A 21,597-nucleotide genomic window follows, 5' to 3' on the forward strand; every position below is an offset into this window, starting at 1 on the left:
GAGGGAGTACTATTTTTTTCTCCCCTTCCCCAGAGCTGGCCATCTCCATGTACCTTGAGAAGGAGATGGAGCTACCCACGCTGTCCTTGTTTGCCCAATGCTCATCGTCTGGGTGCCCACCTCCCGGCAGGCATCATCTGGGTTCCCACTTCATGTCCCTTTAGAACCTTTATTTCTTCCATCGCCCCTTTCCAGTCTGCTTTTCTGATGGCCTCTCTGGCTCTCCATTCCTCAGGCTGCTGTCCAAGAGAAACTGCTGTCTCTCTCTCTCCCGAGCTCCCTTCCTCTCTGTCACCCAGAACTAAAGCCTGTCCCTCTCATCCACCAGCATATCAGTTTGCCACTCCAAGCCCTGCTTCCCATGGCTGGCTCATCCCTCTCTTGTAGGGCCAGCTGCTTGCTGTCCTTCAGAGCAGCCGTTTGCCTCTGGTACTTTCCCTCTCCAATCAGCTTTGTGTTCATTGACTTGTCAGATGTAGGAGGTGCTGCCGTAATGGCGGCATCAATGTTTGTACTCCTCCCTTCATGCAGGGTTTCCCAACTCCTGGTCACCTATTTCCTTTCCGGCACAGTGTCCTTTTTTGACATCCCTAGCTTGGTCTGCTCCCCAGTCCTAAGAGTGACTCTGTGCATCACCACACTGCTTATTCCTCTCACCTCAGGCACTCGGGGATGAGAAACCTTGGAAAGCATAAAAGGAGCAACCCCCCCCCCCCCCCCGCAACAGGAACGAAAGCAATTTTTTTCAATGTTTGCTTTGGACCTGGCGTAGTCCCCCATTAGGCTATTATGCTGTAGTGATGCTTCCATAATCAAGGCAAGGGGAACTGGCTGTAGCAGTAATGGGCAGATTGCTGGGGCAGGGGGAAACGCTTGGGGGATGAGGGATATAAGGAAAGAGGAGCGCTGAATGCAGCGAATGGATGGAGATCTCCACAAGGTTAGATTGTCTCTCGGTCCTGCAGGAATTTCAGCAGTTTGTATTTACAATGTGTTTTTATAATCTCACAAATCTTCTTGATGTGGCTTCCTAATTATTCATTAGGCCTTCTGGATGCACTTGTCCTACAGATCTTTACCGGCTCAGAGCAGTAGGGGCCCAGCACATGTGTGCATTTCACTGTGATGTGTGTGTGTGTGTGTGGGGGGGTGTATTTATTTATTTTAAAGAGCACACTGAAAAAAAATCACATTACTGGGAGAAATTATCACTTATATTCTAAAAGGTGGCTAGAAGCACATTTTTGTTTTAATGGGCTCCATTCAGCAAAAATTAAATTTGCATGGCTGCTGGCCATGGAAACACAGCTTGCATCTGTAGGTTGAGAGAGACAGAGTGAGCTGAATCAGAACTGATTATAGATCATTAGCAGTAACTTATGGAGCATTCACCCTTGTGGAGCAGTATTAGCGCTCATATTGTTTGTAGGTGAGCCCATTGGAGGGAGATGCAGTTATACACATTTTTTCCAGCTGTGGCATTCCATCCAATAGGCAGCATGGCTTCTGTACATTGTGTGACACTGGCCAGTTACACCAGTATAGAGCATTACTTCAGAGATGATCTGTACTCCAGATAATCAGCAGCCAGGATCCACCACACTTCCATCGTGCTCATATTTCACGCAGCTCTTAGGACCTGAGGGCTGCAGTAGTCCTCTGGATGCGTAGCAGAATAGCTCTCTGTCCATTAGAAAATATATCACCCAACATGATGGAGTCTTCTGCTTATCTGAAACACCCATTTACCTGAAATGTTATGGTGTACCCCAGAATCTGTTTTTCCTCAATTTTAGGGGACACCCAAGTTCATGAAAATACAGAGGTTACCAACTCTGGAAAAAATAATGGAAATGCTATGCATGCATGGGGACCTCCTATGCAAGAGCAAGTGACTTGTAGTCTGGGTGTCAGAATCACGTGGTCGTTGCCACAGCACTCACAAGGCATCATCCTTGCACCAATATGTTTCATTCCATAGATACCCCGCCCCCGACCCCTCCGGGCAGAGCAGTTGATCACAGTTTGAGAACCCACTGTATTAGAAGAAGAGTCTCTGGCAGCATCAGTTTCCTAGGCATGTTTTTCACTACCACATGCAAAAAGCCCATGTCTTTGTGGGTATCTTTTTTCATATCCGAGTAGTCACCAGGCAGAGTTCAAAAGTTCATCTTCCACAAGGGAAGAAGCAGAAAGTAGCAGATTTTTCCTGGCTGGTGGTTCGGTCTGCTGGGCAAGTTTTATTGCAGTTATTCCAGTCTTTAGTAGGTGCCATTAGGCTGCTCTTGCCTTCAGGTTTATCTTGTTAGCAGCTGGTAGTAGATAATTGCTGCAAGATAGGAGTCTTGTTCTACAGTATGTGTCAACAGATGAAATGCTGGGGATGGTCCGACACTCTTTGCAGGAATTCTCTCTGCAAATGCCAACCAGAATGGGAGCTCAAAATTCCCAGACATGATTAATAGTGGACTATAAATGTTTCTTCATCATGCCACATTATTATTTAATATTTTTCAAGCACGCCACAAGCCAGGAGAATCACTGTCCCTCATAATTGGATCCTTCCTCTCCAATCTTAGACTTTTGAGCAGTGAAATACTTATCAATGTTGGCATTTAAAGTATCATCATTGAGCATCTGAGTTAGCCCCCATTTAGATGAATGGGGCAGTTTGTGACTCAGAGCTGTTTTTTCTGGCTCTCTGCAAACTTGAGCAGGCATCACTCCATTGGTCCCACTCTGATCACATTAGTGTGGGTTTCTTTGCAGCCACAAGACTAGAGAGTTCTTAAAAAAGAAAAAAAACGCTGAGATGCTGTAGGACAAATGAGAGGCCTGTCTGTGAACCCCTGACTAGGCCCTGGCACCTCCCTAAAGCACCTTTTAGAATATAAGTGCTGTATGGGCCTGCTGGGCTTGTTACCCATGGCCCATGCACTGAATAAAGCTCTCCGGGAAGAGTCAGGGGAGTTAGTGATGTGTTGTGCTGGCCAATGGTGCAGTCAGTTAGATTCAGTCAGGATCTAAAGAGGGTGGGAATGATTCTTTGCAGTAGGGCGCACTGGGGTTTTTGGAAGGGAAATGGCCAAGGAGGTGTTGTGTTGTGTTGTTGTTTCTGACTGACCAATAAGCCAAACCCCAGGAAAGGAATGTGTTTGGCCACTAACTCAGGCTCTTCATGGTCTGTTGAGAATGGGGGTGGGAGGACTCACATTGCCAGATCCTAGTTCCTGAATTTCCCCGTCTGTTTAATAACTAAGAGTTTGCCTTTAGTGCACCTGGAAAGAGCAGAGAAATTGTTCTGGTGCATCTCAGATATTATTCCCAGCATCGGGTTAGTTAAGGAAACTGGCCTAGGTCTAACCTGTCCAGTAGGGGGCCCTACAGAAGGCTTCACCTTTAGTCCAGCCTGAATTATCAATTTACTAATCTCTGATTGATAATTGAGACCCTGTCTGATCTCTGGTACTGTACAGACTGTAATGAGAGTAATCAGGGGTTGCTTTGCTGGCAGTGCCAGACCCACTGCTGCAGAAGTGGCTGGCCATCCATCTGATTGTTCAGTACTCATTTTATTTTTAAAGCCATCTTTTCCCCATTCCCTCTCTGACTTGTGCCTGAAATGCCTGGCACCCTGCGCCGCAGCATTAAAACAGGAGATTTAAAATTACAATGAACCTTCCAGTGATTTTCAAACAGATGATCTGAGGGGCTTTGTGCATTGCTGGGGAGGCTGGGCAGAAACCAAGCCTAGCCACTGGCAGGAGAGAGTCCTCATACACACAGACCAAACAAGGAACCATCAGCAAAAGGAGCCTGGGGAGATAGCACTCAGCCTTCCTGCAGGCGTTCTTCTCCTGTCTGCAGTAGGCCTCCCCTTGGATGCCCATGCAAAGAGAAAGGCAAGGCGCACTAAATGTAACCCCGTTAGTTCCCCTGCACCCAGCCACAAGCTCTAGCACACCAAAGAAAGGGGGGCAATAATCTAAACATTTAGGCTGTGATTTCCAGAGATGCCTGCGGGAGTGAAGTGCCCAAATCCCATTGGAATGTGGTGGCATGGCTCTGGTAAAACCCCCCAACCTGGTTGGTTTTTGGGCCCCCATCCTCTAAAGAGGGGCCTGTCCTATTCTAGCTGCTCCTTGGCACATTTTAAAAATTGTTATAAAAGAGACTATCCTTTTGACCAATAAGCAACATCTGTTATAACAACCCAGGTATCTGATTTCCCAATCCCCTATAGCCAGTGAAAGCAAATATGGGGCGAGCAACGAAGGGAACCTCTTGAGGGGTCATATGAAAGTATGCAGGGGAATGAGCCCTGATAACTGGCAGGGAGTGAGTTACACCCCATGAGGCTTACCTCAGCAAAGGAGCAACAGGGAGAGCCCCAAAGCAACTGGCATCAGAGCACATACCTGTTCATAATCATCAGCGTCTCCTTTCTTTGAGGCCACAGTTGGATAGGGCTGAGGTGATGAACAGATTCCATCCATGTCCTTTTTGAGCTACCATTTGAGCCTGCTAAGGGGTTGCCTGAATGGTTTTATATACCATGTAATACCACAGTCTCCTTAGACATCCAAGGCCTCATGCCTACTGGGACTCCGATTAAAGCAGCCTATGTGCTGTTATCCATTCCAGGAACACTCGGGGGCAGGGAGCATCAGCAGTGGAGAGTAATTCATTAAGCAGAATTAATGCTTGGGCCGCAAACAGGGGGTGCATTTCAGATAGCGAAGGGAGGGAAAAGCCCCTTTGGATTTCTGGGGTGGTTGTGGCTTTGCAGTGACATCACAGAACTGGATTTCACTCTTCCCTTTCTCTGTGAAGGTCTGTCCAGTTTTACTTGACATCTCTCTTTCTTTTGTCTCCATCCAGGACAGTGATGCCGACGCAGTGGACAAGAACAAATGCTGCACGCTATGTAACATGTCCTTCACTTCGGCAGTGGTGGCCGAATCACATTACCAAGGCAAAATCCATGCCAAAAGGTTAAAACTGTTGCTAGGTGAACAGCCAGCACTAAAGGCCACAGGTAGGTCCAAAGACAATGAATATGAGGAGACATTAAAAAGCAGAATTTTCTGTCCATTCAGATTTATGACTATTCACTGCACCAAAGCAGGATTGGGGGGCACTGCAGCTCTAATGACTCTGCCGATTCAGAAAGTAAAGGGATAGCTAACTAATAAAGATCAGCAGAAGCAGCTATTTATTTTTCTTGCTGTCATAATAACCTTTACAAAAAAACCTGCTGATGCCATTATTGCCTGTGTGGTTCACACAGATTAGTAGTTTATCAGGCAGCATTGGCTGTTATCTCTGCTTCCATGTTTCTGAAAATCATCTGTACATTGGAAGACAATGTCTCCTCCAGGCATGTATAACCAATGTCAAGACTCACTTTCATTATCAGAAATTACTTGACAACTCAGCTAATATGTTTAATTAACCCTTATAGTTACTGCACAGGGCAGAATATAATCTGCTCTCACTGTAGAGGAAAATCTAGACATTAAAACATTTTGGATCATTGGCCTCTTGATTTTTGCCTACATGGCATTCATGCCATTCTCTGCAGTAGTTCCACTAATGCAGGCCCATTAACTTTTACATTTAAAAAAGACAAATGTTGGAATCAGATAATTTAGCCATCTTGTTGTTTGCCTATCCATAAAATCCTTTCAACTTCTAACATTCTGTGAACCTGAACTTCCACTGCAGTTCAATCTGGACAGAGGATACTTGATACTAAACGGGCATTAAAATTGGGCTGTAATCCTACAGATAGGTGCAATGTATTTCACTGTTACTACCAGTGGCAATTTCTTTAGAAAGGAATTTAAATTTAGCTGTGCATTTTATATCCCCGTCTAATGAGTCGAGTGTAAATCGTAGGTATAATTAAATAAGGTTTTTCTTGCTTTACAGACTGTAGATGGTGAAGTATAAAGTAGCACTTGTCTTTTATCCTCTTCCTTGTTGTGCTTAAGAATTGTCACTCCCTTTACCTGGGGGAATAGCAGGGAATCGCTTTAAACCATGGCTTACTCATCGTTTTAATTAAAGAATATCTTCCTGAAGGGAATCATTACAGGTCATCATCAATTAAATTACAGAAATATAATAGAAACAGTGGGCATTTGGTGACCAACTGGTGCAGCTTTGTCAGAAGACACTATGGATAAAAATTTCAAAAGCACCTAAGTGGCTCCAGAGACTAAGTCCAATTCATTTTCAATAGGACTTAGGCTCCTAAGTAATTTAAGTGCTTTTGAAAATTTTGCCCTAAGTGGTTTGGGACCTGTAGTGGGGCGGTTGCCCCACTCCTGCAGAACAGGGATTAAAAGCAGCCAGGCTAGGCTGATTGGGGAAACAGCCACAGGTGTGGCTGTCTTAATCAGGCCACAGCTGACCTGGATAAAAGGGCTGTGGGGCCAGGAGACAAGGGAGTCTCACTCTAGCTCTGGAGTGGGAAGGGCTAGCTGCCTGGGAGCAAGGTACCTGAGGCAGAGCAGTGCTGGGGAAGGGCAAAGGCCTTGTTTAAGTCCTATGAAGATACTGGGGCTGCAGAGGGGCAGCCTGGTGATAGGCAAAGGCAGTAGGTCCTACCCCCTTGCCGATTATGAGTGGCCATTACAAACTGCAATCTGCCCCAGGGAAAGGGGGCTGGATGACAACTGTCAGTAGCCACTGAGGCAAGGTGGGTTTAGAGGGTTGGGGGTTCCCCGGGAGGGGAGACCCAGAGCGGGGGTTCTGCGGAGGCACATGGGGCCCTGAGGTAAGCGAGACATCGGCCAGCAGAGGGTGCTCCGAGTGCTGGACAAGCTAATTTCCAAGAAGACCAGCAGGAGGCGCTGCGCCGGTGAGTCGTCGCTTCACTACAGGACCCAAATATGGGAACTCAGACTGGGCATGGAAGTTATTTGCAACCTTGTTATGTTTCTGCCCAACCTTTGGGTGCCGCGGTGCCCACAGCTTCTAACCCCTTACCAATGCTAAGAGAACCAATATGAGATGGCATCATGACTCAATTTAAAGTTGCTTTCTTGCATGGAAGGCCAGTATCATGCCTTTGTCCTCAGGACATGCATCGCAGGTGGACTCAGATTATGGGAAACATTAAGAGAGGCCCCCGTGGAAAGAATACCTTGGTTTATATATTTTAGACTGCAAGAATTTCTTTTTAAAGACCAAACTCCTTCATAAGGAAAATGTTTGAACTTTCCAAGCTTCCCCAAGTTTGTTCTCCAGGATGTAGGCCTGAAGGGCTTGATCCAAAGCCCGTTGAGTTCAATGAGCTTTGGATCAAGCCTCAAATGCTTGAGTGAATATCTGTTCTTTGAGCCATGTGGAGTGCTTCACATGTAGGTCAAGTGTTCAAATCCATAAGCTGTTTTCTGGCCAATGTGAAATTAGTTATTTATTATTTGTATTCCAGTAGCACTTAGGAGTCCTTGTCATGGACCAGGTCCCTGTTGTGCTAGGCGCGGTACAAACACAGAACAAAAAGACATCCCTTGCCCCAAAGAACGTCCAACTTATGTACAAGACAAGAAACAACAGCTGGAGACAGATGAGCAGAACAAGGAAACAATGTGACAATATTGGTCAGCATGATAGGCTATGGTCTCAGCTCACCAGCTGCCTAATCATGATGTCTCTTCTGTTCCTAATGAACCATATGTTCGTATAAAAACCTGAAACCCCCACACCCATAAATTAATTGGCCCTAACTAGTCAAGGACTGAATGGACATGGAGACTGACGTTACCTCTCCAGGCTGACGTTGCCTTACCAGAATGGGGTAAGAGGTTGTGTCATGGAAACTTGCAGTGGTATTGTCCATGCTGCACCTCTCCTACGTAAAGAGAAAATATTACCCACAGCGCTGTCTCAAGCAGTACTGTAAAGAGCCCTGATTTCACGTTGTGTTTTCATTTAATTTTGTTAATCTGAATCAAGTGAGCTGAGTCTGTACTACATCTGCACCCCTTGCTGCATATCTCTATGTGTAATGAGCTCTTCAGTTGTAGCAATCACTCGGAAAGAATAACTCAAGTATTCATCGAGTCTTCTAGATACTTGATCTGATGAATCTAAGCAATAGGAATATATTAATCAGCAGTGGCCATCCTTCTCCAGGAGTTCTCAAGCACTCCCCTTTAAATACAGCTTTTATGTGGGCTCCCTGCAGAACCAGCTCCACGTAACAGAGGATCTCTCTTATACTCCAGACTGCTGCTTCAAAGATTCTGCTTTCGAGAGTCCTAGGAGTCACGTATAGACAGCTGTGAGTGTGGCAGTTGCTGTGTGTGAAGTAACATCTCAAGGCCTATTTGCCGAGGATTACTCACATTGCATTAACAAATGTGATTTCAGTGCAGGCTTATACAAAAATCTGCTGGTAACTGTGTGCTCTGTGGGGTGGGTGGCCCCAAGTTCTAGGGCACAAATACATAACTGAGATTTGTCCCCAGAGTTTTCCTAGAACATCTCCAGGAAGAGCCCCCCAGAGACTTTTTTCTCTATTTTTATGGAAGACTTAAATGGTTGCAGGAAGACTTAACCTATGTGCATCTCAACCTTCCTATTGAAACTGCTACCTCTGACTCTGGTGGGGGAACAACTGGCTCCAGAAACCTGTATTCTGCTCCTTTCTCTAGACAGTAGGTCCCTTTTATTCAGTGATACTTTGGAGTGTCCTCCAAGGCTGAGAGACTACTCCAGGCTCCAATGGCTTTTTCCATATATTCTGTCTCAGGATGAATCTTAGTTGAAGTGTTTTGTGAGAGAAAAAAATAAAGCGCAAAATAACATTTAATATTAGGATTATTTTAATCCACTCAGAAGTAAATCATTGGCTGTAACAATTCAAGCATCGATCATTCTTTAAACAAAAGCGCTCAGGCTGCAGATTGAATCAGAGCATATGCCCATTAGACCAGTTGTTTTCAGCCAGGGGTCTACGCAGGGGGTATGCAGAGGCCTTCCAGGGGTACTCAACTCATCTAGATGAGTGTTTCTCAGCTTGCGGGTTGCAGCCCCCAGGTGGGTCACGGGCCAGGTTTAGGGGGAATTGCAAGTGCAGGGCTGTCATTGGGGATGGCAAGCAGGGCAGTCGCCTGGGGCCCCAATACCACAGGAGGCCCCGCAAAGCTAAGTTACATGCTTCAACCCTGCTGCCTGGGGCTTGGGCTTCAGACAAGGCTCACAAGTGAAAAACAGGCTGAGGTATCACACTGAAATGTAAGTACGATATTTATATTCAAATTGATGTATTTGATAATTATTTGGTAAAAATGAGAAAGAAAGAAAGTTTTCAGTAATAGCGTGCTCTGACACTTTTGTATTTTTATGTCTGAATTGAAAGCAAGTAGTTTTTAAGTGAGATGAAACTTGAAATCAGACTCCTGAAAGGGGTACAGTAGCCTGGAAAGGTTGAGAGCCACTGCATTAGACTCTCCGCCAAAGAGAGAAGATGAGAATGAATGAATGAAACCCAAATCCCCCACCCCCACAACTGCACATATCTGCACAGCCCAGTCATTGATTCGTGGGGGGAAACATCAAATAGAAACCCTTTCAAAGTATAATGTTGTTAAGCAGAGATATAAAAGGTACAATTTTAGAGGTGTTAAGAACCTGCAGGCCCCGTTGACTTCAGCTGGCCTTGTAGGGGCCCAGCCTTCACGATGTCAGATTGGCGAGCAGAGCCAGTGCTCTTGCAAGTCTAAAACACCAAGTATTCTCCTTTGGTCACCCGTCTAACTATTATTCAGGCCCAAATCTGCTTAGCCTTAAAAATTCATCAACATTAGCACTCTTCAGACCAGTAAGAGTACTTTGTTTATATGCGTCAGTTGCTTCTCCTTCACTTTCATCCTACTGTGACTCAGACTTTCATCCCGGGATGAATATAAACATGGAAAATCAAAAAAGTGTGCTGAACAGAACTCTCTCAAGTTTAAAAATGGCAAGTTCTTTAGCGGGCATATAAACAGAGGGGTTAAAAGAGACTGCCGCGTTAAACTTCGCCCATGAGACTGATGAAATCTTTTTGTCTGCAAAGTTAGGAACTAAAGGGATGGCAATGCACAGTGCAGGATGTACACATGAAAACATTTGCAGTCACCTGGAGCACACCATAATATCTGCTGCTATAGGGACTGTCTCTTCTAAAAGCAGTACGTTCAAATGTACTATAGGAACAAAATACCAAGGGAGGTGGTGGATTCTCCAACTCTTGATGGCTTCAAATCACGACTGGATGCCTGTCTGGTAGATATGCTGTAGTCAAACAAAGGTTAATGGGTTCGGTACTGGAGTACCTGCATAAAATTCTTTGTCTGTGTTATACAGGAGGTCAGATTGGATGATCACAATGCCTTAACATTTATGAATCTATTCATAATGTTCTAATTCTTTGTTTTAACATGCAGATGTATTGTGTGCACTTGTTCATGCTGGAGTCAGGCGTACTGCGAGACTGAACTTTTAGCATGAAAGTCATTTTTAATTTATAGGACAAAAAAAAAAAAATAGAATTCAAAATCTCCACAAACAGGTTAACTGTTCATAGTCCCCTCATTAAGAAATGCTCCAAAAATTATGAAACTTCCCAAAAAATTTTCATTTGAGCTGAAATTAAGCAATCTTACTTTTTGTTCTACTGATAGGGCCATTGTATGTAAATATCTATAATGAGAATTTAATTAGCACTGTTGATATGCTTGAGAGACAAAAGAATTTATAAACTATATCTGGCTATTCATAAGTCACTTCAGACATGGAGCCACCTCTGGATTGAAGGTAGCAGCTGTTTAAATCATTTAGTAACAACAACAAAGTTTAGAGGCAAAAATGAAGAGTAATGTGTGCAACTGAAACTTCAGGGAAATTTACAGAGATATAATTCTAGAGCTGGTTGAAAACAGCAGAAATTCATCAGTAAAAATAGAATTGAAAAAGTGTGTACTGTTTTACCAAAATCTGAATTTTTTTTCTACCAGCTCTGCTACCAAAGTTCTGTTCCGCATCACTCAATGTGAACATGGGCTGGAACACCAAAGGTAATACCCCTGCTCTTGCAAAAATTATTGTGGGAGCTTTAATGATCAGAAGCTCTGTTTGACTTCTTTTCTGAAAGAGAGCTCCCCCAGAAGCATACCTGACCTTTTGGGTCTGTACTGACTCAGAGGGAAAAGTGCCATCTACTATATTCTAACACGCACTTCTAGTCTTTGTTTTTGTCCCCCTCCCACCTCCCATGGACTTCCCCCATCCAAGTACTTGCCCATCTTGAGCCTGTGAATCTGACATACCTATGAGTCTGAGTACTTTTCCCTGTAAACGAGGTACTGTTAGCGCCCAGCTTGTTTTCTTCACTGCTGGGTAACACAGCTGAGAGGGGTTTAGTCCTTTTGCATGGATTTTCATGCTAGATCCAGACTTGTTGTTTGAGCTCTTTATTGAATTAGTAAAGATCTTCTGAATCAGTGTGAAGTTACCTAAACCCTCAACTTTGACTAATGTATGCCCTATATAGGTCAAGCACACTTACATGCAGCACACTTACATGTATAATATTCTCTGCCATAGCAGCTTTATGAGCAAAGAAGGATTATCCTGGTACTCCTATCTGGTAATCTAGATGCTTTTCTTGATAGCTTTAAATAACAATTACTCATTACACAGCAGTCTTCCTCTCTGACCAGGGGAATAATGCAGATACATTTCAATGGATTCTGCATCTCTGCACAAACTCATATTGTATCCTGGATTTGAGAGCTAACTGCTACTTGATATTCTGGTTTTCCTGTGTACTCAGTATCACAGAAAATTTGGGTTGGTTTTCAATTTCTTTCAGAAATATTATACTTCTGAATTTTATCATCTCAGAGTTAACAAAATGCTGATCTTTTATCCTTTCCCAATTGGAGCAGTTAGAAGGTTGAGGAGTGATTTGACAATAAGCTTTTTCATTACTGGAAAAAGTGATGTCTCATCACTGTGGTGAAATATTTCTGATCCTTTCCCATTCCTTTTGCTGTGTGATGCTGGCGCCCTCAGAGGCTTCATGTCACCAACACTACTGATGAATTTCTCTAGTCATCTCTAGCATCTTCTGTCAACTTGCATTCAGTCATCAGTGCAAATTATAAAACAGAGAATTGTGGGTAAAATAATAGCTGCTACCCTCATTTATCTAAGTGCTGGGACCTGCCATTTCAGGAAGGTGGAAAATGGTACATCAGCACCAGGAGAGTAGGACAGTTGATGATGAATCATCATTTGAGGAAGTGCCATGTCTCCGGAGCAGTGGTTCCACAGCTGATAGTTAATGTGCAGTATAAGACCCAGCATTGCCATTCTGGGTAAGAAATGATACTACGCAGCAAAATGTCAAAGGTACGCATATTTTTAGAGATGCAATAATCTACACACCGCTCCCATCAGGAAACACCATGAACCGCATTTCTTTGGTATTTCACTCCATTGGTGCCTGATTCAGGTTTTCAGTCTCAGATCTGTTGAAAGTGACAGAATAAAATAACTCTCAGAATTTGGTTGTGACTATAAATCCACTCTACAGTCAGGTCAGGGATGTGAAAAATCCACAACCCTGGGCGACGTAGTTATAACCGACCTAATCCCGCGCTCAGACAGCGCGATATTGATGGGAGAGCTTCTCCCATTGACATAGCTACTGCCTCTCGGGGAGGTGGATTGACTATGCTAATGGGAGAAGCTCTTCCGTCGGCATGGTACAGTAGCGCTGTAGTGCAGGGGCGGGCAAACTTTTTGGACTGAGGGCCGCATCAGGTTTCGTAAATTGTATGGAGAGCCAGTTAGGGGAGGGGATTGTGGCCCGGCCCCCACCTCCTATCTGCCCCCCCCCGGGACTTGTGCCCCATCCAACCCCCCCGTTCCCTGATGCCCCCCCCCCGGGACCCCTGCCCCATCCAACCACCCCTTCTTCCTGTCCCCTGACTTCCCCGGGAACCCCTGTCCCTGACTGCTCCCTGCCGCCCCATCCAACCCCCCCTCCTTCCTTACTGCCCCCCAGGAACCCTTGCCCCCATTCAACCCCCTGTTTCTCCCCGACTCCTATCCACACCCCCGCCCCTGACCACCGCCCCGAACTCCCCTGCCCTCTAGCCAACCCCCCCGCTCCCTGCCCCCTTACCACGCTGCCTGGAGCACCAGTGGCTGGCGGCATTACAGCCGCGCTGCCCAGCTGGAGCCAGGCCACGCTGCCGCCGCCACCACCACCACACAGCACAGAGCACCGGGTCAGGCCGGGCTCTGCAGCTGCGCTGCCCCAGGAGCTCATAGCCCCGCCACCCAGAGCATTGTGATGGAGCGAGTGAGCTGAGGCTGTGGGGGAGGGAGGGAGGACAGCAGGGGAGGGGCTGGGGGCTAGTCTCCTGGGCCAGGAGCTCGGGGGCCAGGCAGGATGGTCCCGCGGGCCGTAGTTTGCCCGCCCCGCTGTAGTGATTAGTGAAGACAAGCTCTCAGTGTCAACCTTATCTGTGGAATTTCTTCTTTTCTGAGGGAAACTATATTTCCACAAATCCCTTTTGTAATGGTGCAGCTGAGTGGTTAATTTCTTAATATTGTTATCCTGAGCTCCTCTTGGATAGGGTGAGGAGTTCGGTGCTTTTGTAAGTAGTCCTATGATTAGCAAGCGTTGTACACAAGAAATAAGTCAAACAGTTGTCCATCACCAGTGTGCTGAAGTGTTTAACTGTAAATGTTGCTTCACGTCCCTCCTATACCAAAAAAGAATGCAAGACAGACTGTTATAAGCAACGTAACATCTTGCACCAGTAGAACCAGAGTCAAAGGAAGGAAGAACAGTTTTTTTTAAAAGTCTGAAGTTTTTGCTAGGGTTAATTATTTTCATGCTGCTGCTCAGGGAATGACATTTTGTTCTGTTTCTGGCTAGAAGGTACCGTGTGTCAAAAAGCTAAATTCCCATTTGGAGTGAAGTCAACTTTCATTTATTTCTGTTCAGGAAGATCCTGAGTTCCAGTAGATACGGGATGTGTTTCATTAATTGTTGGTTAAATATGGCAATAGTTCAGGCCTAGCTGTAGTTGTAAACGAGGTCTAAGGGCTGCAACTGTACAAAAATAGATTTTGCATTACAAATGCATCACTTAGAGGAGGACTAATGCTTCACCACTGTGTACCTGGTGAAATCATGAACACCTATGCAAAGTGAGCACAGACTAGTGTAAAACACTGCCGCTAGTGAGAGAGAGGAGTTCTGGTTTGGTAGCTCAGTATGCTCCCTTCACACAGATACAAAGCGCTATTAAAAGTGCAGTGTAGAGGGAAATCCCTTGGGCTTCACATCTTTTCCTTACACATCTGAAGCCGCCAATGGCTCTTGGAATGAGTAGAACATTCCACACTGGACTCTTACTAGCATGGAGATTATTGGCTTTGGTAGCACAGAATACCTGGTGGCTTGAGGGAGTGTGATTGCTGCTTTATCCCTAACTACTAAGATCACTTAATGCAGTGTTTCCCAAACTTGGGACACCGCTTGTGTAGGGAAAGCCCCTGGCTGGCCAGGCCGGTTTGTGTACCTGCCGTGTCCGCAGGTCCGAGGGACGTACCGGCCGCCGCTTCCTGCAGCCCCCATTGGCCTGGAGCGGCGAACCGCGGCCAGTGGGAGCCGCGATTGGCTGGACCTGCGGACACGGCAGGTACACAAACTGGCTCGGCCTGCCAGGGGCTTTCCCTACACAAGCGGCATCCCAAGTTTGGGAAACACTGACTTAATGGAAAAGACAAAGGCTTAATTTCAAGTCCCACTAATGACCTCTCCCCATTAGTTATGTTTTGACTGGTATGCGCTGCGAATCAGTGAAGGAAGAGTTGATGGGAGACAGGCTCTTACATGCAATCTGGAGTTCACTCTGCCATTTAGCTAACACAGCAGCAAAGGGAATAGTATGCTACAGTCATAATTCTTTAGTGTGTAGCAGACATAAATCCTGAGGACACCACCAGCTATGTGAACTTATGCCACCCCAGTCTCCCTCAAGGCAGCAGCTAACATCTAAACAAGGGCAAACCTGGCCAAAGGAGCCAACATATTTAACTTTATAGCTGGGGCCTAGGCAAGCAGCATGTCCAATATACCACATAACTATAACTCCTGGATCTTGATACGTAATAACTATTTATTTATAAGGTGCCAGATGCCCAAACGCTTCTACAGTTATTGCGGATAATCCCAGCGGTCAAAAATAAAGATAAGAATAGAAAGATTTTGTCTTATAAGACTCTAGAGGATAATTCTTATGGCTGAAGCAATTGCAGGTTTTATTCTTGTATTCCCCTTAAAAAAAAAAAAGTCAGCCACTAACAACTCTCGTGATACAGTGTGTGTATGGGAATAGAGGGGGGAAGGCATGAAACACATCTCCAAAGTTTGGCTGAACTGGAATAATCACCCAGACACCACAATTTACAACCACACAGCCATGGGATCTTTGAGACGTGCACACACCATCTACTACACCGGAGAGCATCGAATATCAAAATGGTGTAAAACTGAATGGGCTTCTGCTTTTGGGTTAGCCTTGTGTGTCATTTAGTCCATTCTCTGTGACTGGGACATAATACGAATAATCAGGGTTTTAGTAGAATATATAGTGTGTGAGTACAGTAAGCAGACAGAGCCATATGTGCAGGAAGGACTTTTTACTTGAACTTTGCACAATGCAGTAAGGAGGAGTTCCAGTGAATGGGGAGCAGCAGATGCTCCAAATTGCACTTGCTTCCCAGCAGGCAGGGCAAGCGTATACTTAGCACTTACTTAAGACTAGACATGGAAGTAATTGTTCTGCTCTACTCCGCGCTGATTAGGCCTCAACTGGAGTATTGTGTCCAATTCTGGGCGCCACATTTCAGGAACGATGTGGACAAATTGGAAAAAGTCCAGAGAAGAGCAACAAAAATGATTAAAGGTCTAGAAAACATAACCTAGGAGGAAATATTGAAAAAATTGGGTTTGTTTAGTCTGGAGAAGAGAAGACTGAGAGGGGACATAACAGTTTTCAAGTACATAAAAGGTTGTTACAAGGAGGAGGGAGAAAAAATGTTGTTCTTAACTTCTGAGGATAGGACAAGAAGCATTAGGCTTAAATTGCAGCAGGGGCGGTTTAGGTTGGACTTTAGGAAAAACTTCCTAACTGTCAGGGTTGTTAAGCACTGGAATAAATTGCCTAGAAAGGTGGTGGAATCTCCATCATTGGGGATTTTTAAGAGCAGGTTAGACAAACACCTGTCAGGGATGGTCTATATTACTTAGTCCTGCCTTGAGTGCTGGGGACTCTCAAGGTCCCTTCCAGTTCTATGATTCTATGTTCAAAGCACTGGACAGTTGTTGACACTGATTATTAAGAGTAGGGGAAGATTGTGAGCTGGTAAACTATTAGTATTGGCAATAATACACAAGGAAAGCTACACTTGATTTAATTACAATTCCACACAAAAATACTGCATTAAAAGAACCTTACGCATATTAGGCAATCCATTTCCTGATTTTTGATTGCTTCACTTTGCAGCCTTAACTCTGCCTTCTTGTGCATATGCATTACAATGCAGTCTTGAATTACATGATCACATACTGTTTTCCTGCCATTTATCTGGATTGTGTTCAGTGCCTATACAGGTTTATTTGTCCTTTTGGAATGCAAGGCACTGAATTTATAGACAGATTGCTTTTATTTGTTGAGAAACAAGTAATTTTATGAGGAAAATGCCATCTGGCCTTTCCTGAGCACTGACTGCTGCATGTGAGTTCTTCTGGAGAAGTCATTTTGTCCTTTAGTTGCATAATAAAAACTGTGTGAGGCTCAAAAGAAAGAGCAGAGCTAGTTACTATATTTCTGTGGGAGAAAGCACCAAAGCGTCTGGGACCTGAGCTGGAAACCTCTCAGCACTGTATATACGGAGTTAGCAAGAAATGTACAGAACAATACAGTGTGTGTAGTATGGCGTGCCTCCAGCAAGGCTTAGGGGGGCATATTGTGCCCAGTCCATGCAAAGCATATGAGGGTGGGTAGGTTGGGAAAGGTACAAGGAAATTGTCATACCCTCAGCTAATTTAGGTGCAAATAAAGGTGGGCATAAATATTGAATATTAAACATCTAACTACATGAATGTTTACAAAGCTGGGAGTTATTAGCATTGCACAGATAATTCTGCCCCCTCCGAATTGGAGACCAAGACGAGGTTCCTGGTGACAAGCAGAAAGCTCTCGCCTAGGAAGAGCCGCCAGAAGGAACTAAAACGTCACTTCTGAGTGAGAGTCATAAAGTGCAGTTACACTTGTGTATGTGACCCCCTCTGTTTGCTGATGGACAGGACACTAACAGTAGTTACTGGACTCAGTGGTCCCTGCTTTGACCCCTGCTGTGAGACAGAGGGTGTGTGATCTTAGTAACCCATATGACAGGGACCAGGAAATGGAGATCAGTCTCAGACAGCTTTCCTGTTTCTCACACCATTATTAGATATACAAATAAAAGAGCAGCATGTGATGGGATGTGGTTGGAGAGGGACACTCGGGCTGTCGTACCCAAAGGCTTTGCTCCATGACTGACACAAAGCCATGCATGAAGCTCTGTGTGTGCCAAGCTCTGTGATTGTAACCCAATGGTGGGTGGGTGAGTGGGTGTCGGTGTGACACTATTTCCTTATGTGGCCTTAGCCAAGCCACTCGAAAGTGAAGGACTTTGAAGCGGTGAGACATGGATACTGGGTGTGTCTCTGCACAGTCCCTCTCTGCTGGCTCCCATCCAAACCAGATGTCTGGGCAGCACAGGAATGGTGAGGGAATCATTGTCTGCTCAGGGGCGTAGTTGAGACAGGAGCTGGCATACTGGCCCATCAGCTCCCTGTGTGGGCTGTGGAGAGGGTATGTCCCTGTCACAGGGTGACTGGCCCCTTTAAGTGGGAGCAGGGTCTAGTGCACCTGTGGCTGATTAAAGCCCATTTGGGAGGCAGCTAGAGAAGGCAGCTGGGCCATATAAAGGAGAGACCGAGTGCTATAAGAAGGAGTGGGTGAGAGTTGTCTGAGAACAGGGCAAGAGAGAAGGAGCAGCAGATTGTTGCTGGAGGGAGAAAAGCTGAAGGCACTCAGTAACCAAACTGCAAGGGATGTTTTCTGTGGAGAGCTGTTGGGAGGACTGGCCGGAGCTGGGGACCCTGCCAAGTTGTGGGAACTGATGAAGGCTTGTGCAGAGGCCCCCAGGAATCCGGGAAAGGACCAGCTTGGTCAGTGTAAGCTGGGCCCAGAAGCAAGAGGAGTTGAGGAGGCAGGAGGATCCTAGGAGCAGAGCTAGGATTCACACCACCTTTCAGCAATGCAGGGCTGTGGTCCTGAACGGACACTTAGTGTGAAGGGTAGGACTCCTATCACTGAAAGGAGACCTGACTGGGGCTACTGGAGAACACTTGTGGGAGAGAAGTGGGTCTTGGCACTGTCAGGGTGGGGCCTGGAGAGGGGCCCTGGAGCCGGCTCAGAAAGAACTGGGACAGAGTGGCTAATGGCGCTCGGGTGGGTGACCTGGAAATGGTGACCTTGGCATGGGAGAGAGGAGCTGCTGTGTTGTAACCTTGTTTTGCTGTGGGAGGAAGTGCATTTACCAGGAGGCATCCGCAGACTGTGGCATATCGTGTGAATAAAAGAGTTTGCGTTTCCTACCGAGAGAGACAATGCTCCTTTTCATGGGTGAGTGGGGGGCAGTGAGGCAGGCGCCCTTGTTGTGGCGCAGCCTGTTCCGGGATGGTGCTTGAGGCAGAGGCTGCCATGCCCCAGGATTTTACCCTGAGGATTTCTCCCTAGAGCACCCAGAGCTCTCCCCAGTGACGTGGGCTCCTGTCCCAGAAGGGAATTGGGGAATTTGCCTGGGGCTGTTGTGCCAAACAAGTGGCCCTGGGCAGCAGAGGGGAGAATGGCTCTGCCAGTAGCTCCCCCTCAGGAGGCTGCTCTGGGCTGCCCGGAGCAGGGCTGGGGTGGATTTACCCCAGCCAGTCCCAAGTTCCTTTCTGAACCCCCAGCACACAGTCCCTCCCACAGTGACAGTGTGAATGGATAAGATAGAATAAAATCAGTGAGCTGTATTAGCTTGAGAGTAAGGGTAGCTAGTGTTCCCATTTATTATTTGTACTGGAGAAGCACCTAAAAGCTGCAGTCAGGATTAGGGCTCCATTGTGCTAGGCAGTCTTCAAGCGCACAGACTTTGCCCCAAAGAGCGTACAGTCTAAGACACACAATGGACGTGGGAACGGGAGACAGTTTTATTTAGCAGAACAACTCTTTATCTTGTTTCTAACTATACCAGTGAAACAATAGCTATACAGTGAATAGACAACACCATCACTTTGTGGAATGAAATAAATCAAACCAGAGTAAGTGGAAAGTTCGTTAGCCAATACAAAGAGGAGAATAAATGTCTCCACAGAAGAGTCAATTATATAATAATTTTGTTAACCCTAATACCCAAAGGAGCTCATTTTGTTAATACTTTGTAGTGTTTTGCTCTTGCCAGCACATATGAGGTATCAGTCTAGGATATTTTTCTCTTCCTAAGTGGTTCCCCGATCAGGGCTTAGGAAGTAGGAGAACTATGTTTCAGAATCAACTGTAATTCAGGAAATGAAAATCCAATACCTTTGCCATTGCCAATAAAAAACAATAGACTCTTCTAAAACCCTGAAAATTGATAAGGTTGTAAGTAACATTAGAGGCAAGATACAATTTCCTTAAGGAAAGCTAATAGAGATCCTTTCACATACTGGTCAGCTGAAGATTTGTAACTTGTATTAACACTCTTGAACCATGGGAGAGATTACAGAAGGTTCAGGTCATAATTATGTGTCTAAATATATCATTATTTTGCTCACTGAGGAACTTCGCAGACTCAAATAATGAAGTTGTTTCATCACTTTGTCAGTCCCTACAGCTGCAATCTCATTAGAGTTGAGCTAGAATAGCAGTGAAACCTTTTGATCAGAAGAAGAGCTCTCAAACTGATTTTTAGAGTGCAAATTTTCCTACTCTCATCCCAAGAAGCATATTTCCTGAGAGCATAGTTTTAAGTAATTATTTTGATATTAGACATTTTCTTTAAAATCTAAAAATGGAAAACCACATTAAAAGAATATGTGAGCTAGGTGTGCCAATTAAGTACTAATAAGTGAGTATTCTGGTATTCCAACAGCATCACAATGTTTACCTTTTTAATATAACTTATTTTTTCTTTTATCAGCTGTACTAAATTCAGCAGAGAGGCCACAGCAAACACATGCTGCTCCTGTACTGCATTATGACTAATGATCCATTTTTCTTTTGAAACCTTTTGAATTAGGATCACTTTTTCAAAAGTAGACTGCTAGAGCCTTCTGGTGACTTTGAAGAGGACTGAGGGGCTAAACCGGAAGGTTGACATGTCAATGGCACCTATTAATAGTGTATTAAGATATTTGAGAGAGGGAATTGACTACTGAATACTGTCTTTATTTGTGGCATTTTAAAATTCTTCGGGTTTTTTTTCTATTATTTTCTAAAACCAAACAAACTGAGAACAAGAATGTTCAGATGATTATAAACCTAACAATTTTCCTACCCTGAGAAATGTTTGGTTTTATACATGGAATGTCCATACATAAGGTTATGCTCTTTGATTACTATTTTTGATTATTCTTCACCAGTATGTTTATATATAAGTAGCAGTTTTACTAAGAACATTTTAACAGGTAAAGTTTTATAATAAACCATGTAACTACAACTAAAAGAAGCTTTACTTTCTGAGCTGGTGTAATGCAAATAATTGAGGAATAGTTTCATGCTGCCTAAGCGCACTAACATTTCTGTTTTAAGGGAGATGGTAGATTTCCAAGCCATACCATTCAAATATGGAGAGCAGCAGTATTTGCAATGGAAGGTGCTAACTGCTGCTAATTCTTCTTTGTGTCAAATGTGGGGACTGTCTATTTAAGGTTCTGGTATGGTACGAATAGCGGTTGGGCTGGGAAAACTCCATGTCTGATTGTTTTCTTTTACAGAAACCACTCTGAGTTCGCTAAAGCAGCCACATGCGGATAGTTCTCCCGTGGTGTCTTCACCTCACCAAAGAAGAGACTCAGACAGGTACTGCCAGCTCTGTGCAGCCTGGTTCAATAACCCCATGATGGCACAACAACATTATGATGGCAAAAAGCACAAAAAGAACGCAGCCAGGGCCGACTTATTAGAACAACTAGGGAAGACATTGGATCTAGGAGAGTTGAGAGGTAAGAGCCTGTCTTGAACATAAAGCATCTATGCGTTGAGAAGGAAGATTCATCCTCTGTAGGTCGTAATGTGTTTCCAGCCTAGTCTCTCTCTGTTCACCTTAGTCATTTCAATTAGCAGTTAGCAGATTCCAGTCTTGTCTGGTTATAGAAGAAAAGGATGCAGTGTTTGGCTCATGCTGCTCATATGCAGCTCTTCATAACGTTCCTTTTTCTAGGATAGTTTATTAATGTAGTGTCTGAGCCTTAGGCCATAGCACACAATACAG

The 21,597-nt window shown here is 44.9% G+C and overlaps 1 protein-coding gene across 1 annotated transcript in view; it reads left to right on the forward strand.

Annotated features, from left to right (window-relative positions):
* The window catches only part of ZMAT4 (zinc finger matrin-type 4), a 76,210-nt gene extending 54,865 nt beyond the window's left edge, over positions 1 to 21,345 (forward strand). The window contains exons 3-4 of the mRNA XM_065400057.1: positions 4,882 to 5,038; positions 21,101 to 21,345. Of these exons, the coding sequence (XP_065256129.1) occupies positions 4,882 to 5,038; positions 21,101 to 21,345 (402 nt within the window). The remainder of the gene's footprint in view (positions 1 to 4,881; positions 5,039 to 21,100) is intronic.
* The last annotated feature ends 252 nt before the right edge of the window (positions 21,346 to 21,597 follow it).

This window comes from Emys orbicularis, chromosome 2, assembly GCF_028017835.1.
Source record: "Emys orbicularis isolate rEmyOrb1 chromosome 2, rEmyOrb1.hap1, whole genome shotgun sequence".
In the NCBI taxonomy this organism is placed as follows: domain Eukaryota; kingdom Metazoa; phylum Chordata; order Testudines; family Emydidae; genus Emys; species Emys orbicularis.